This window comes from Trachinotus anak, unplaced genomic scaffold, assembly GCF_046630095.1.
Source record: "Trachinotus anak isolate AG129_WGS33_773 ecotype Australia unplaced genomic scaffold, CSIRO_AGI_Tana_v1 ptg000011l, whole genome shotgun sequence".
Lineage (NCBI taxonomy): Eukaryota > Metazoa > Chordata > Actinopteri > Carangiformes > Carangidae > Trachinotus > Trachinotus anak.
In genome coordinates, this window is record NW_027273862.1 from 22,574,749 (window position 1) to 22,590,570 (window position 15,822).

General features: G+C 40.2%; 1 protein-coding gene across 2 annotated transcripts in view; it reads right to left on the reverse strand.

The window, feature by feature from the left end:
- pde8a (phosphodiesterase 8A) overlaps positions 1-15,822 on the reverse strand; it is a 42,179-nt gene that overhangs the window by 5,676 nt on the left and 20,681 nt on the right. For both annotated transcript variants that reach the window (XM_071489020.1, XM_071489021.1), the window contains exons 2-17: positions 14,119-14,175; positions 11,116-11,306; positions 9,608-9,664; positions 9,327-9,381; positions 8,961-9,049; positions 8,648-8,726; positions 8,083-8,223; positions 7,336-7,424; positions 7,196-7,247; positions 7,058-7,100; positions 5,199-5,276; positions 4,897-4,967; positions 3,751-3,915; positions 1,014-1,062; positions 768-903; positions 465-663 (exon numbers count right to left, since the gene is read on the reverse strand). In XM_071489020.1, the coding sequence (XP_071345121.1) occupies positions 465-663; positions 768-903; positions 1,014-1,062; positions 3,751-3,915; positions 4,897-4,967; positions 5,199-5,276; positions 7,058-7,100; positions 7,196-7,247; positions 7,336-7,424; positions 8,083-8,223; positions 8,648-8,726; positions 8,961-9,049; positions 9,327-9,381; positions 9,608-9,664; positions 11,116-11,306; positions 14,119-14,175 (1,551 nt within the window). The remainder of the gene's footprint in view (positions 1-464; positions 664-767; positions 904-1,013; positions 1,063-3,750; positions 3,916-4,896; positions 4,968-5,198; positions 5,277-7,057; positions 7,101-7,195; positions 7,248-7,335; positions 7,425-8,082; positions 8,224-8,647; positions 8,727-8,960; positions 9,050-9,326; positions 9,382-9,607; positions 9,665-11,115; positions 11,307-14,118; positions 14,176-15,822) is intronic.

A 15,822-nucleotide genomic window follows, 5' to 3' on the forward strand; every position in this document is an offset into this window, starting at 1 on the left:
CAAGGGTTATTTCAAAAGCCACTTTGATAAAAACTAATAATGCTGCAACAATTATCTATATTGTGGATTCATTTGTTGATTACTTTCTCTATTGATGAATGAATGAATTGTTTGGTTCATAAAATGTAAAAAAAAAAAAAAAAAAATGTCTAGAAAACCCAAGATGACATTTTCAATTTGCTTGTTTTATATAAAAAAAGATATTTCATTTAGTATCACATAAGACAAAAACAGTAACTGCTTTAGCACACTTTTCAAAAGCTGGATCCAGTTCATGTTTGCCATGTTTTGTTAATTTGTTAAATTACTTATTAATCTATTAATCAAAATATTTGCCAGTTGAATTTCTGCCCATCAGCTAATCAAAAAAACCACACCTTTAGTCGAAGCTACGTTATACCTAAGCAAGTTTGCCATCCATTTTAAAAACAGCAGGCTTTATCATTAATTATTACAAATTTTACCTTGACCCTCTCCTTGCAGAGAAAATATGCTGTTGCATGCAGGACATCAGCTGCATGACTGGAGTTGTGGTAGGAGTTACTGGAGTGGTAGTTAGCTTCAATCACTTGTAGCCAGGAGCGCAAAGTTGCCTCAGGGCAGTTTAGGAACTCGCAGACCCCAAAGCGGGAGAAGATCTTCAGGCCCAAGTAGGTCAAAGGCCTGTGGGAGGATTCAGCATAAACGCTCATACCAAGCTCTCCTTCCACACCAAAATAAATTAGACACAGTCCCTCTGGTCACCCTTAACTGTGTTGTTGCCTTACCGTTTCATGGTTGCAGCCTCCAAGTTGAAGATGTCAAAGTCCCAAGAGTCCTCATTCTCCATGGTCTGAGCGATACGAGGGGGGATGTCATTTAGCGACAGAGGAGTTGTCAGGTGACTGGGGATGTGGTGGGGCTCTGTGAGATAAAGAGGGGCAGGTGAGAAAATGGTTGTCCACAACCTATGGATGAACTACAAGAGGAAAAAAAATACCTCATATCATCCTTTATGCTTTATGTAAACTTACGTTTTGTGGAAAATATGTATTCATTTCCTGACAATCTGCGTAAACCATCCTGTGAACATGGAAAAAAAAAAGAATCAGGGCAAGTTACAATACAGTTCAGAAAATCATCATTCATTCTTTTTGAACAGCCAAACAAAAAGTTCAGCTCAGTGTTAGGAGCACCAACATCACTTCTGTCAAAAAAAAACTTGAAAATAAAAACTGAATCAGCCTTAGCCACAGAGATTTCTATCAGAAAAGTAAATAAGAAAACATTATGGCTTTTCGAACACTGTCAATGTAGTTTGATTTCAACATTCCTGTGGGGCTAATGGTAGTCTAAAATCCTTGAACCATTACTGGAGTCTCAATAGTTCATTTTCTAATGATTTTCCCCAAGAGAACTATTAAAACCTGTGTTTATCATATGTCAGTGGGATTTCAAAAAGAAACAAAGAGTTGGATTTTGAATTTGTCTAAATGCCTCACTTTATTTTGGCAAAGTTGCAGAAGGAAATGCAATTTGACTGAGGCAAGAGCGTAACAAATTACAACAATGTAAATAACAAGGAACAAAGACATGGATTTTACTCATTTTCCATATTAACACTTTTATGAGTGTGTTCTTTCTTCTGTGCTATGACACAATATTCTGGAGGCTTTGTTATGTTGACACCTCGTTTCGTTTCCCCACTAGCAAACAGAGGGAATAGACGAATGAAGCAGCCAAACTGAGCTAATTAATGAAACCAATATACAGTTTAAAAAATGATTACCATATTTATGAACTGTAATAGCTGTGTCAGAAATGACACCACGGTAATTTACGTACACATGTCAGATAATGTATTATGACATTTGTCTTCCTCTGGGCATTGTTGCATGCTGCGAGAGCAAATGGGGCTTATCAATAGAGTAACACTTCATCACCCAAATAATCAAACACTGCTTTTCAGTGGTTCAAATAATGATTCAGTTCCTCTATGACTGTGAACGGTGTCAGCTGTGTACGACAGACTGCATATTGAGAACTGGGAAAGTAAAGGTGGAGCACACTGTTTTTAACCACACTAGCACTGTGGCTAGCAATGCTAGTAGGTTCAGCTTTCCAGGCAAACATTTTAACACTGATAGGCTGAATTGGCATGAATTATTTTTATTAGACATTCACTGTCCCAAAAGGATGAATCCTAATGATTTTTTTCTGTGAGGCTGACATTTGTAGTTTTGAATTAAAATAGCATTAAATCTTGCACAGACATTCATGTTCCTCACAGGATGAATTGTAATAATCTTGCTGACCTAAACATTTCTTCTATTGCCATTATCAGGTCAAAATTTTAATTTTTCCAAATACCTGCAAAACTAATGGCATTCCCATCAGCCTCAGCTGTACTGTGTGTTTAGTGCCAATTAGCAAATGTTAGCATGCTAACATGCTAAACTACCAAGGTGAACATATTAAACTATGTACCTACTAAAAATCAGCACGCCAGCATTTGTCAGCGTGAGCAAAAAGCTCAGCCTCACAGAGCCGGTGGCACAGTCTTGTTTTATGTTGGCAACAACCACTGCAGTAGTTCTGCATCCATTAATGCAGAAATATTGTTTAAATGTGTCTCTCAGAGACTAACTGTGACAAGAAGCTACAATGAAATCATTGTGACCTAAAAAATGTGTTATGTATAAAACTGTGTCCTCAGGCCACTGTTTGTTATGAAAATGTTAAAAGATTACAAAAACATGGAAATAAAACATTATGAGCACTAAAGCCTCCACTTTTTCATTCAACAACATTTTTGCCACTTGTCAGCTGACGGGTCTATATCACCCTGTCACATATATTTTGGGCGTTAGTGAGTGCAAGGGGGTGTGTCGCAGAGTGAAATGTTTACTTCACAAGTGAAAAAGGAAGAGGAGAGACTGGCTCATCTTTGACCCGAGCATTGTCTCATGGTGGCGCTGCCTCTGTACACACCGGCTATTTTAAGCCTTTCTCCCCAGAAAGATGACAGCTCGTCTCCTAATGTTAACTGGGTCTTCTGAGTTCAGACCCAGCACAACTCACCGTAACAAGGCTAAGAAAATACAAACGCAACCAGGCACCTTGTGAACCTATATGATCGTACAGAAATAATCAGTTAAGCCTGAACAAACACCTCATGGTTTTCTGGTTTCATCAGCTGTTATCACCTGCGCAGAACAAATCTTTCTGGGTAAGAACTGTGTGTTACACCTCTCCGCTGTGTGTGCAGTGTACATGTATAAGTAAAGCCATGCTTATTCATCTGATCCAAAGAACAGGATGTTTCCAGGCCTGCGGAGTCGAGAGGAAGAGGTTCATGTGAGTGTGACTGTGTGCATGTGTGCAGAGAGAGAGAGAGAGAGACAGAGAGAGGGAGAGGGGGGAGAAGGAGCGGGTGGGGTGGGCTTTCCTCTCCAGCCTACAGGAGCACAAAGGACAATCTAACACTTCCTTTGGGGTTGTTGCCAAGACTGCCAACTTGGCACTCTTTCTGCTTCTGTACTTCACCATTGCTGTCTGTTAATCTCTCTCTCTGTCTCTCTCTCCCTCCTCAAAAAATGAACAGGAACATACGGACACCACGGCATCTCTATTTCTTTCATTCAACGCAGTATCACGGGCTCTCATAGTGAACAGATATTCATGTAGACATGTGCGTTATCACTGTGGAGTCGGTTCATTTGCAGGAAGCTGCTTGGGTGTTTCAGACTTATTGAAGGGCCTGCTGCTTACCGTCATCAGCCCCCCCACGAGGTCATTTGTATGGGGGTCTTCATCCTTGGTGCCCAGCTGTGGGGAATAGAGCTCAGTGGTCCTCAGGATCTCCAATACTCGATCCAAGGCTTCTGCTACGGGCATAGGGCTGCTTTCCTGTGCTGCATTGATGATGTTGATTACCTGTGCGATGAAATAAGGTAATAATAATAATAACGACAATAATAAGGTGAAGAAAATAAAGCTAAGATAAAATAAGATAATAAAGATAAAGATAAAATCAGCTAAAATGAAGATATGTTTTTTCAAATACTGATTCAGCCTCATTGTATTCAGACAGGTCATTCCAAAGGCCTGACTGTGCAGAGAGGCTAAAATATTTGGGATGTGGTCACGCCTCTTTATTTTGCTCATTCACTTTCTTGTCAAGGGTTAGCTGAGAAGATCAACCCCACTTATATCTGTAGTATATCCAAAATGTCAAACGATTTCTTTAGCAGTCAAGTAGCAGTCGCAATAATTGAGGTATGAGATAAAAGCATGTAAGAGTGTAAAAGTATATTGTCTCTAAATTAATAAAAGATTTTATTTTTGAAATATCTCTAAAGTGCTAAAAACATGAGCAGGCAAGCCCAGCAGGATGATGCTCAGAAAACATGAAGGAAGATTTACATTTTTACTCCAGTATCTGAACCTGGAGGTTCTGAAAGTTCCAACAACGGACACCTATGGCGAGGTCAGCGAGCATGTGCAAGAGCACAAGTTCTAGCAAACTCACGTCCACACAAGCACAAACAGTACCAGCAGTTCTATCAGTGCTTTATTCTGGAGAGGATGACGCCTACAGCGACTGACTACACAGTCAAATGATACAGCAGAGGAACTGCAGTGTGTCATATGACCTGTCCCTGGGGACTTTCTCTGTTTCCGACCATCCACGCTGCAGACTGCATAAACCACTGAAACAGCAGGTCATTCTGGTCCAGCATGTTTTCCTGTCTTGTGCATGAAATGTGGCATTTTATCTCCTCTTGACATGGTATGCGTGGCCTCATGGCAGTTGTGGTGGTTTTACAACCCAAGAGTTCAGTCATGAGATACAGAACATCAGTACAAAGTGTTAATCATATGACGGAGGGATGATGGGGAAAGAGATGAACCCACCTTAGTGATGGGAGCTTCTATAGTCATGGAGTGGATGCGGGCCATTGAGGAGTGCCTTCGCTGTGAGCTCCCTGAAAACAAGACAATCGCCATATTGGAAGCTTGAACTTCGATTCAACCACATTTCGAAAGGCGCAGATTCAACAACAAATTACGCTGGAGTTTTCCAACCACTTTCTAATGAGTTTGTTTGTGTGTGTGTGTCCAATCAACACTTAATGCAAACAGACAACTGGGAAGGTTTGATAAGCTGGCAAGAAACGCCCAGATTTTCCACCATCTATCTCCCCCTTTACTCTCACCATCGCTCCCCCGAGAAGTTGTGGATCTGACGTCCAGAGAGCCTTTCCTCCGGTCTTTGTGCTTACTGGATTGGATGTCTGGGGAGAGAGAAAACACCTTACATTAACACACACGCACAAACAGTTCAAGTTTAGTGACACGGCTGACCTTGGCTCCAGTCTCAATATTCCTGGCAAGACGATGAGACACTTTAATTGGGCCAACCAGATTTTAGCTGCAGTCTGTTTTTGGTCACTCTTACTCTAACTTACTGATTCTGTGGTTTCTCACAAGTTTTGTTTTGAGGTTTCAATCCAGTGAAATTGTAGTAATTGGTCAAAGAACAAAAATGCACCTTTTGTGCGAGTGAATAAAGCCTTACACAACAAAGTGAAATATAATAATTTCATGTGATCCTGCACACCCAATAACTTACTGGAAGTACTCCAGTACTTGGAGGGGAGGGAAACTGAGATCGGTAAGTCAGCCTCAGAAGTCAAATCAATAATACAAAATACTAGGTATTAGAATCTATTTCATTTCTATTATTAGATCTGTCCTAGGCATGTAAAGGATAAGGCTGGTGGTATTTTATAACTTCTTTTCATTTCAACAAATCCCACAAAAAGTGCTCAACCTTGATACCATAAGTTGAATATGAAGACCACTGAATTTTTCATGGAATTTCTTAACAATTAAATATAAGAGAAAATAAACAAATACATAAATAAAGGAAATTTTATGACAACTAATTGTGTGTTGTCTAATTTAACTAATTTTTAATGGTAGCGAGGGATTAATATAAAGTGATAAAAAGCTACATTAGTAATCAGGGAACTTTCTTCTTTCTTCTTCTCTCTGTCTTTGCCTGAATAGGCAGACAGTTCTGCACTGGACATACTATATATTTCAGGGGTTTTTTGCAATTTCTAAATGCTCTTTAAATGTAATAAAACACATTTAAGACACTAACAATGCACAAAAAAAGTAAATTAAGGAATAAAGCAAAAAAAACCCCAAAAAACACCCGTCACTTTTAAAGGCCAGAGGAACGTAAAAGGGCTGGAGAGGTGTTATATACAAGTTTCTGTGAAATATACTGTGCTGTAAGACCATACAAAGTTTCATAGACAAACAACGAGATTTCAAAGTCACTTCTTTTCAGTGGGCTGGTGAAAAGACGCCAACACAGGAGAGATATGAGCCTTGTTTTGTTCACCTGTCACGAGCATAGCTGCCGCATTTTGAAATCAGTTGCAGCTGTGAATTAGCTTCACGGTTGATACCACAATGCAGCAAGGAACAATTGTCCAGTTCAGAGGAAATAAAAGCATGGATAACTTTTTCAAGGTCAACAAAAGACAGAATTCATTTCTCTGGAAATATTTCTCAGCTAGATACAGCAGGATTGGCCCCTCTGTTCGTCTACTGTTTAAAATTTGGGTCATGATTAAAGAAAACACTGATTTTCTGGCATGGTGCAATACATTTGCTGACACATTTCCAAAGTTTCTGAGTTTACAAAGCTCAGGTTCCCAAATGTGACCATCTCCAACAATCAGTTAAAATTAGTAATGTGTATTGTCTGTGTAACACTGGAACTGAATGTTGTGTTTCCTAATGACAAATACAGTGCTGGCCCTCAGGCCCTCGAGTCTTATGGCAGATCACAACTCATACTGTCGCGGAAAGAACTTCCATCACTAATGCTTACAACTGTCCAGCAGAGAGAACCTGAAATACTGAAACCTGGAAGACTCCACAGTTGTTTGAGTTGTTTAGCATAATAAATCACCTGTAATGTTATTCAGTTACAGAGTGGAGTTAAGACTGAGCAGTCTTGCACCTACAGCAGAGACAGTTTCAGGATGGATCTTACCTGTCTGAGACTCTGCCTGCACACGTTCACTGGATTTATCACTCTGCATGGAAAGAGGAGAAAGGCAAATTGATATATGCAAGCCAGAAAGCTGCTCTCATCCATTATTAAATCAGCAAAACTGGAAACACATCTCACCTTATTATTATCATTTAAAGGCCTGTTGATAGACACATAGTGTCTGATTTTTCTGTGAATGACAAAAGCTTATTAGTCCACCAAGAAGAATGAAGGGATACAATCGTTATTCAGTCACATATAGCAACACTGTCACTCACCCTCCCTGTCCAATTACAGGTGTGATCTTCACATTTTGCTGAATGCTGTCTCCATTCTTCTTTTTGGCATAATAAATCCCCTGCCACTCCTGGAACACAAAAAGCCACAATCGAGACAGAAGAAATGTAACATACAGACGCATAATGTACAGACTCAGGAACACATTTTAGCAAATTTGACAAAATATGAGATTTAAAAATGTCTTAGAAGTGCGTGCGGACTGGGTGTTGCATGGCAGTCTTTGTGGTACAGGTTAGGTGGTAAGGTGTGGTGGGTCAGTGTATTTCAGAGAGCAGCGAGTTGCTTTAATGGGTAGGGGGAGCGCTCCTGGAGTCCCGTACGCTTGTTTCATGTCCCCCCCCTCCTACAGACTACTGTGGCAGCTTAAAAAGGACCATCCCGCTGTTAGCCTGTCTGGGACTGACCTTCGCTCTCTGTGTAGTAAGATTACAGCACAGCCATCAACCACTGCTCTTATTCACATGAAACAGAGCTGCTGGCCGGTGGTGCGGACTTACGGCACACATGGATGCATGTGCACGCATGCATGCACAGACACAAAGGCAGGTGCTATGGTGCTTACAGGAGTGATCTGATTGCGAAGTGATAAGTCTACAGCGGCTTACAGTGTCAAACCTATCCATCAACAATCACACCATTTCCTGATGAGTTTAAATTCCTGATTATGTAATAACCAGAGTATATGTTTGGCCTAAAAAGTATTGCGTATAATGAATGCATATTACCTTTCCTTTCCGTATGCAGGAGTTTATTGTTTCAAGGAGATCAGGCTTATTCTTCTCACTTTTAGGCACTTCTATTATTTCCTTCCCTATTAGCTCGCCTTGTTGGTAGCCCATAGTGGACTCGTAGGCAGGGTTCACGTACTGTGAAGGAGAGGTAACAAGAGTGTTCAGGCTTGATCTGAAACGGCGATCTGCTGTTTATAAAATCCACACAGAGAGTTCAGACACAGTTATAAGACAATGACCTCCAGCAACATATGAATCTTGCCAACCAAAACAGCATGTCCTCAGAGAAGCGGACCCATTTGTTGCGCGTTTCATGGAGCTCAAAGACATATATTTTACGTGAAAACATAACATGATAACACAGGCTACAGTGCTTCGATGGTAACAAAAGGAGCCATTCAGAAGGGGACAGAGACCGCAACTATCACTGGTGAGATCTGGGGTCACAAGACAAGAACAGGCACTAAAACAGGAGAGAAGGAGAGAGAGCGAAAGAAGGGGGGGGGGGGGGGGGGGGGTATCAAGCAACTCTAAGTACCAAAGTCTATTAGAAACTCACTTGAATTACTTGATCTTCAGAGGTGATCTCTATGGCCTCTTGGCTTTGTTCTATAGCTGTGAAAATAGCATTTGCAGCCCTACAGGTAGAGAGACAACAGAACCAGAATCACTGTGAAAATATGGAACAAACAGTGTCCAGCATCTGTTTATATACACACATATATACTATACATCTGTACTTAAAAACTACTATGGAAAAGTGGAATTATTGAAAGTGGATATCCTTTCTGATGTCTTCCTCTCAGTGCTACAGCTTTAAATTAGGGGTACACTGTAACTACAACACTGTACAACCACACAGCACGACTCACCTCAGTTTGAACTGCGCCCGCACCTCTCCATGCTCCAGCTGTAGCAGCTCGTTGTAGCAGGCCATCATATTGGCATTCTCCACGTATCTCTGGGGGTCAGAGGGCAACACCAAGCGACACGGGTCAATCAAAGTCAACTAAAATCCCATCTTCAAATCAGTGCCATTACAGGATATGTTACAGTTTTCTAATACGAGCATGGGTAACTCAATGCATCTGTCTCCTGAGCAAACAATACAGATTTACAATCTTGAGTCCTGGGTGTTGACAGTAGGGATATAAAAAAAAACAAAAAACATATCAAAATAATAATACAAATACACACAGCAGGGGAACACACACACTTTTACGCACAGTGTTGCTCACCCTATTAAAGCCAGCATTGATCAGGGGCATCACAGAGGCTTCCTCTCTGTCTGGCCTTGAAAAGAGAAAACATGTTAGCACCCAAACATCGACATGACAAATGCTTGTTCAGAGAACATCAGAGGCTTGCACCATATGACTGGCTGCAGGCCGACAGACCTCCGCTGAGTCATGCGATATGCTTCTGACAATACTCCTAACCATTAGCTATGTAAAAACACAGTGAGGAAAAGGACGAGAAAGGGCAGAGAGGGAGAGGGGTGTCAGCGAATTGTACATACCTTTTCACAACGGCGACTATCACAGTGTTTTCTGAAGAGTTGACCGCTCTAATTGACCTGAATGTAAACAGAGGGAGCCTTTTAGCCAGAGAGCAGGCCGGTGGAAAAGCCCATGGCATCAAATCAATGTATTTTTCAGTTTTTAACGCTCCGATTCTCCCAGGCAGGCAGAGCCCAGTGGTGGAGCTCTGTGAGCAGGCCTAGACCTCTGAAAGAATGCTGTGTACAGGGCCACTCATCCGCCTGTGGTTTTCCCCAGCCAGTGGTCATAAAGGCCCTTTAGTTCCCCATCTGAGTTTGTGCGTGTACACTGAACATATGGATTGGCCAAAATGAATAGGGTTAACATACACGCTGGGCAGGGCAAATGAATGTTTGTAAATGTGTTTTTGGTTTGGGCAGAGGCTAAAGATAGAGTGGTATGGGCAGGCACCACTCATTTCTCACTGACATGACTCCACTAGATAGCATGTGATGGAAGCGAGTGAGCCCAAAGTGAGCTGGCCGTTTACCCCCGCAGAGAGTCATAATCACACGTGTTACCAAATGTAATGCAACACATGGAAAGGGTATGCTATAATTGGTCCTATCAAGATCATCTGGTCTGGATTATGTCACTGGCCTTAAATAACAGTCACTACCAGAATTCAAATTCAATTCAACTGTGTCCATTAGATCAGTGATTCCTAACCAGAGGCACTTGTAGTTGAAGTTGCCAGGAGCTTGGTGAAAAGACTGCGGAGTAGCACAACTAATTAAAATAAAATAAAAATGAAATAGAAATCACAGTTTAATTAAATAAATATATCAACAGTCAGCTGTACAAATAAAAAGCTATAACTGATGTATAAATGGTAAAAGTGCTAAAGGTGAATAATGCTTGAAATAGCAAAAAGGAATTGCTTAAACTAGTTGGTTAAAAGTAACAAAAGTGGACAAATAGTTAAGAGTAACTAGAATAGTTAAAAATAATTAGCTAAAAGTAATTTTACTGCATATATAGTTAAAACAGCTCAAATTAGTGGATCAGTAGTTGGTTACTAAAAGTAATGGACCAACAATAAAAAACTAAAAGTAGGTAAATGGTAGAACAGGCTAAAAGCGCTTCCATAGCAGTTAGCTAAAAGTAGTGGATATACAGTTAAAATAGTTAACGGTAATGGATTAATAGTTCAGTCATTAGCTAAAAGTAACGGGTAAATAGTTTCAGCGTTCAGCTTTGGCTACTGCTGGTTATTTTAACATAAATGCAAACTTGACAATGCTGACATACCAGCTAAACACTGACAGTTCAACTGTATGAAAGAAATATTTGAACAATATCAAATTCTACATCATTAATAGTCTTAGATGACACCCCACTTGAAATCTGTTCATATGCACATCTGGATGGGTACTTGAGTTTACAGGACTGTGTGGATACAGAAGTCGTGAACCACTACACTACATCATTCCAGGGGTACAACTTGAAGTAGAAGTAGACATTGATGATGACAGAACTCGCTTACCGGCATAGTGCTTCAGCGTCAAAGTGTCTGGAATGTCTGTGGTCAATGATGACGAGGTCGTGATGCTTCTCCAAGAAGCACTCAAGAGCCGACTCGGGTGTTCGCGCCATGCTGCACCTGAAGTTAGCCTTCTCACATGCCCAGCAGAAGCCATTACTCTGACTGTCCTCTTTGGCAAAAACTAAAAGTACCTGCAAAAAGAGAGATGACTAAGCATATTTATGCAACTGCGTTTTTTAACTGACCTCTTGCAATGTCATACTTAAAAAAAAAATCTAAAAGAAATCATGTCTAAATGAAGAGTGGATAAAATATACTGAAAAAGACTAAGATTAAAAACAAGATAGAAATGCCCAACATAATTTTCCAGAACCTCAGGTGACATCCAGTTTACTACTGAATAATAGATAGAAACATTTGAGCATTAATTACATGGTAGGTGGGACATAATAATTTGTCCTACATGGGCAAAACCTAGTGTACATCTCATTTTTACCTGACAGAGAAACCATGAATTTATGTAAATACAAATTCATTGCTTGATTTGCTGGAATTTTTTTTTTTTTTCTGAACAACATTGCCTTTGAACGACAGTGCTGTAGAATTAGTGCAGTAAGGGACAAAAAGAGCGTGACAGTAAAACAAGATTTCAATGCCTCAGTGCATCAACAGCTCTGAGTTGTCAAGTCATCATTGGTGCACCCGTGCTCATTTGTGCCTGTCGTCCTCGTCAGCCTGCAGCGTGGGCTGCACTGTGACCTCAGGCCTCCAGTGGAAAGGCCCTGATTGATCAGGCTCAGCTCGTACTCGGGTGCGTCAGAGATTTTATTGTCTGCTGCCTGGATCTATGACACAATTAGCTGAGGTGGCCTTGACTGGCTGCAGCCCCTCCCACCGGTCTGCCAAGCCTGTGGTAGAAAGTGCTGCTGCTACCGTCAAACCAGCCATTGAGAGCATTCTCTCTCTCTCTGCCAGCATACTTTCATATAACCCCTTATTTGCGTAAATACTGGACCAGAGATTTAGGCCCACCTCCAAGAGCAGCGCTGCACTAAGAGTAGATTCATGAGTCACTCTCTCAAACAGACGTCATCTCCAAATGTTGGCAGGAAGCAGAATGAATGTAAAGAAGAGAAAGTTTGTTCTGCAGTTTTAAGTTTGCATCACACCTGTAAAGTTGAGTTAGACATGACTTTTGAGAAAACTAGAGCTACTGTCCTCCACACAATGTGAGAACAGAGGACTGGCTCTTTTGATGGTTGTCTTTTTGATTCATTCTTATGATTGGTGGGGCTTTATTTAAGAACCCAAATGCAGATTCAGGCCTGATGCAGAAAGCCCTTACGCCTGAGAGGGCTGTTGCTAATGCAAACCATATCCACATATGAACATTTTTCCTACAAGCGGCAATAAGTGTCCGGGTCATAAATACATCACCACCGAGTCCAGCGGCTATATTCGGTACGCACAGGGAATTAGATCAGAATTCCACATTGGGATGTTGGTAGAAAAGTCAACATTCCCGCAGAGGTGGAGGAACGGGGTAATATAGGCTGAGATAAGGGCTTTTCAGATGCCTGTGCTCAGGCTGGACAGATACCCCCTCCCTCAGTAATAACACACCCAGCTGAAATAGACAAAAAAATCTCAAAGTACATTCAAGCTAAAATGTTTTGTAAGGGCAGATACCATGTTTAAGCTCCAAACAAACAGATGGAAAAGGCAGAGAAAGTAGCAGAGAGACAAAGACTGCAAGAGGAAAAAAAAACTAGTTTGAAGGGGGTAGTGAGCATTTTGGCAGGGTGTGATTGCTCTGTCTAGAAAACATCATTGTTGAAAACAGAGAAGGCCCGGCCAGATCCTGTGAGCCACGAGAAAAGAGGAGGAGTAGGGAGGAGGAGGGCATGACAGGATCAGCTGTGAGTGACAAAAACAGGAAGGGGATATCTCTCTACCTCGTTTTCCTACTGTGGTCACACTAGAGTGCATCCGACAATAAAGCCGAGTCTCTGCATTTATATGTGGCGTTAAATTACAGGACGTCTAATACATCGCTTTTCTTTGAATCTCACTGGCTTTTTGATCATTATTGTTGTAATAACTTTTACCTCAATGAAACTTTGTATTTTACTTAAAGGAGGTATGCACTAGGGATGCAAGTAACAATTATTCTCATGATTGAGTGCTGGATTGGTGTTGAAATTGTGAAAAAAAATGCCCATCAGGGTTTCTCAGAGCCAAAGGTGACGTCTTCAAATGTCTTGTCTGTCCAAAACCCAAAGAGTTCGGTTAGCTGAAATATATATAAAAGCAAATCCTCACATTTGGGCATCAAATTCAGTTTCAGCACTGCCGTGCACCCTTGAAACCAAGGTGAAACCAAAAGTTGCACATATTCAAAATACTTTTAAAATAGCTAAAAAGCAGACTTTTTGAGTTTTCACTCAACAGCAGCAAAGCATGCCACAAGAACAGGCACAGTACCAAACTGTATAATGAACCATTGAACGTCAGGGAATGTCCTGTTTTCTGTGACGAAACTGGTCCATGGATCCTCTGTGCAGTTCTTCCATAACGTGCATTGTTCATTATGGTATGTTCTCTGTCATAAATGTTTGGCCTTGTTGCCTTGACAACCCAAGGCTGCATTACACACAATACGCCCATTAACAGTTTTTTTTTCTCCATTTTTTTGAATGTTTGCATGGGGACTTTTTTTTTTTTTCTCTTTAATCTCTTGGCGAGGTGTGGTATCTTTGAGAAATTCAAGATTAGTTCTGACTGCAAACAAAAGAAGGTGACGTTTTGAAATACTAATCCCAGAAAAATGCTACCAAATATTGACAGTCACACCAAGTTTAGCTCTGAGGCTCAGCTAAAAGCCCCTAAATGATATGAACATAAACATTTCACTGGAGCACTTCTGTTGTTCAATGGAAAGTCTTAATGCATTCAAGCACATAAGCATCAATCATTCCGATGTTTGCCATTGTTTTACGATACCTGAAGTGGGTCTTTAAATAACTTCATTGGTCCAAATTGCACCTCTGTTAATGTGGTCTGAAAGATAACAAGAAGAATACAAGGATTAGAAAAAATACATTTCATTTTCTCACTTATGTCATATTTATATTTTAACCCTTGTGTTTCGGTGACATTCATTCTTCATTCTATCACTGCTATGTGTGTAATAGTAAGTTTTTCTTCCCTTCTCTTCCCAGCATGTAGAAATACTGAAGCGGTAAACTGAGCTGGCACAAAATAACCATAAAACAGTTGTATCACCAAATAAGGAAATATGGGTTATTCATGTTTACTTCATGTCAACGTACACAGCGATGCCATGTGAAGGATCAGTCAGACCCCAGAGAGACCTCTTATGAACAAACCAGAACAGAAATCTGAATACACCATTAACACCAAATCACAGACACGGCACACATAAAAATCCATTGTATTTAACCATGTTTTATAACTGGAGTATCTGAGAAGGTGTCGCTCTCTTTAGCTTCTGAAAGACGTCAACAGGTTTCAAACCCTGCTTATAAGCAATTCTCATAGAATTAATAAACCTTATCAAGCTGATGAAAGAATGTTAAGTATGTACTGAGGGTGTTAAAAAGGGTCTCTGGAGTCCAACAGAAACAAATATGTAAAACTAAAATACCAGATCCTGTTACTATGTATTGAATCCAGTGGTGGAATATACATATAACATTTTTGAGGAACCTGAATATTTCTATTTTCCACAACTTTACACACCTACTCCACAACACTTCAGAGGCAAACATACTTTTTAGTCAACTGCAGTTATTTGATAACTTTAGTTACTTGCTACTTTACCAGTTTGGATTAATAACACAACATATAATCAACAAATAAATGATGATGTATTGTTATAGATTATTGATACCCAGAGAAAATTACAAACTACCCAGGTGTATATAAAGTAATTAAAATGAGCCCAAACGTTTACGAGCTGCAACATTAAAGTGGTGTACAAATTAATGCATCCAGTAATTGCAATCCAATAATATAATACATTAATATATACATTTCAACATTTAGTCAATTTATCAATTAGTTGAACCACAGAAAATGGATCAGCTTTTCTTTCTCACATGTTAGTTTGGGTTTGGATGGTTGGGCGGACAAATGAAGACATTTCAAGATGTCAACTCGGGCTGCAGGAAATTATAACACTATCTTATGTGGACTGATTGATAATAAAAATAATTGTTAGTAATAACTGTTAGTTGCAGCCCTAATACAATATTCTGAAATGGGCCATTCTACATGAGCACTTTGACTGAAGTAAAATTTTGTACGCATGACTTCTAATGCATTTCTACATTATGGTATTGCCACTTTTAATTATGGATATATACACCTCTTCCACCACTGACTGAATCAACAAAAGCAACAATCATGATTTAATTGTCTGATTTCTAATTCAACTGTACAGGAGAGTTGTGGGGAAAAAAAAAAAAAAAAAAAAAAAAAAAGATTCCACACAGACAGACAGCTTTTCAACTCATTACACTTTCCCTACATGAGCTTACTCTTTTCTGTCTGCAAATAATTTAGCTTCCTTCCTGCTAAATGCAACCCAGCTCAGGGGTTAGTAACCATAGCAACCAAGCCCCTTGCGGATCGCCATCCCTCTAGAATTCCTCTTCTCCGTAAACAATCTACACATGTGAGGAG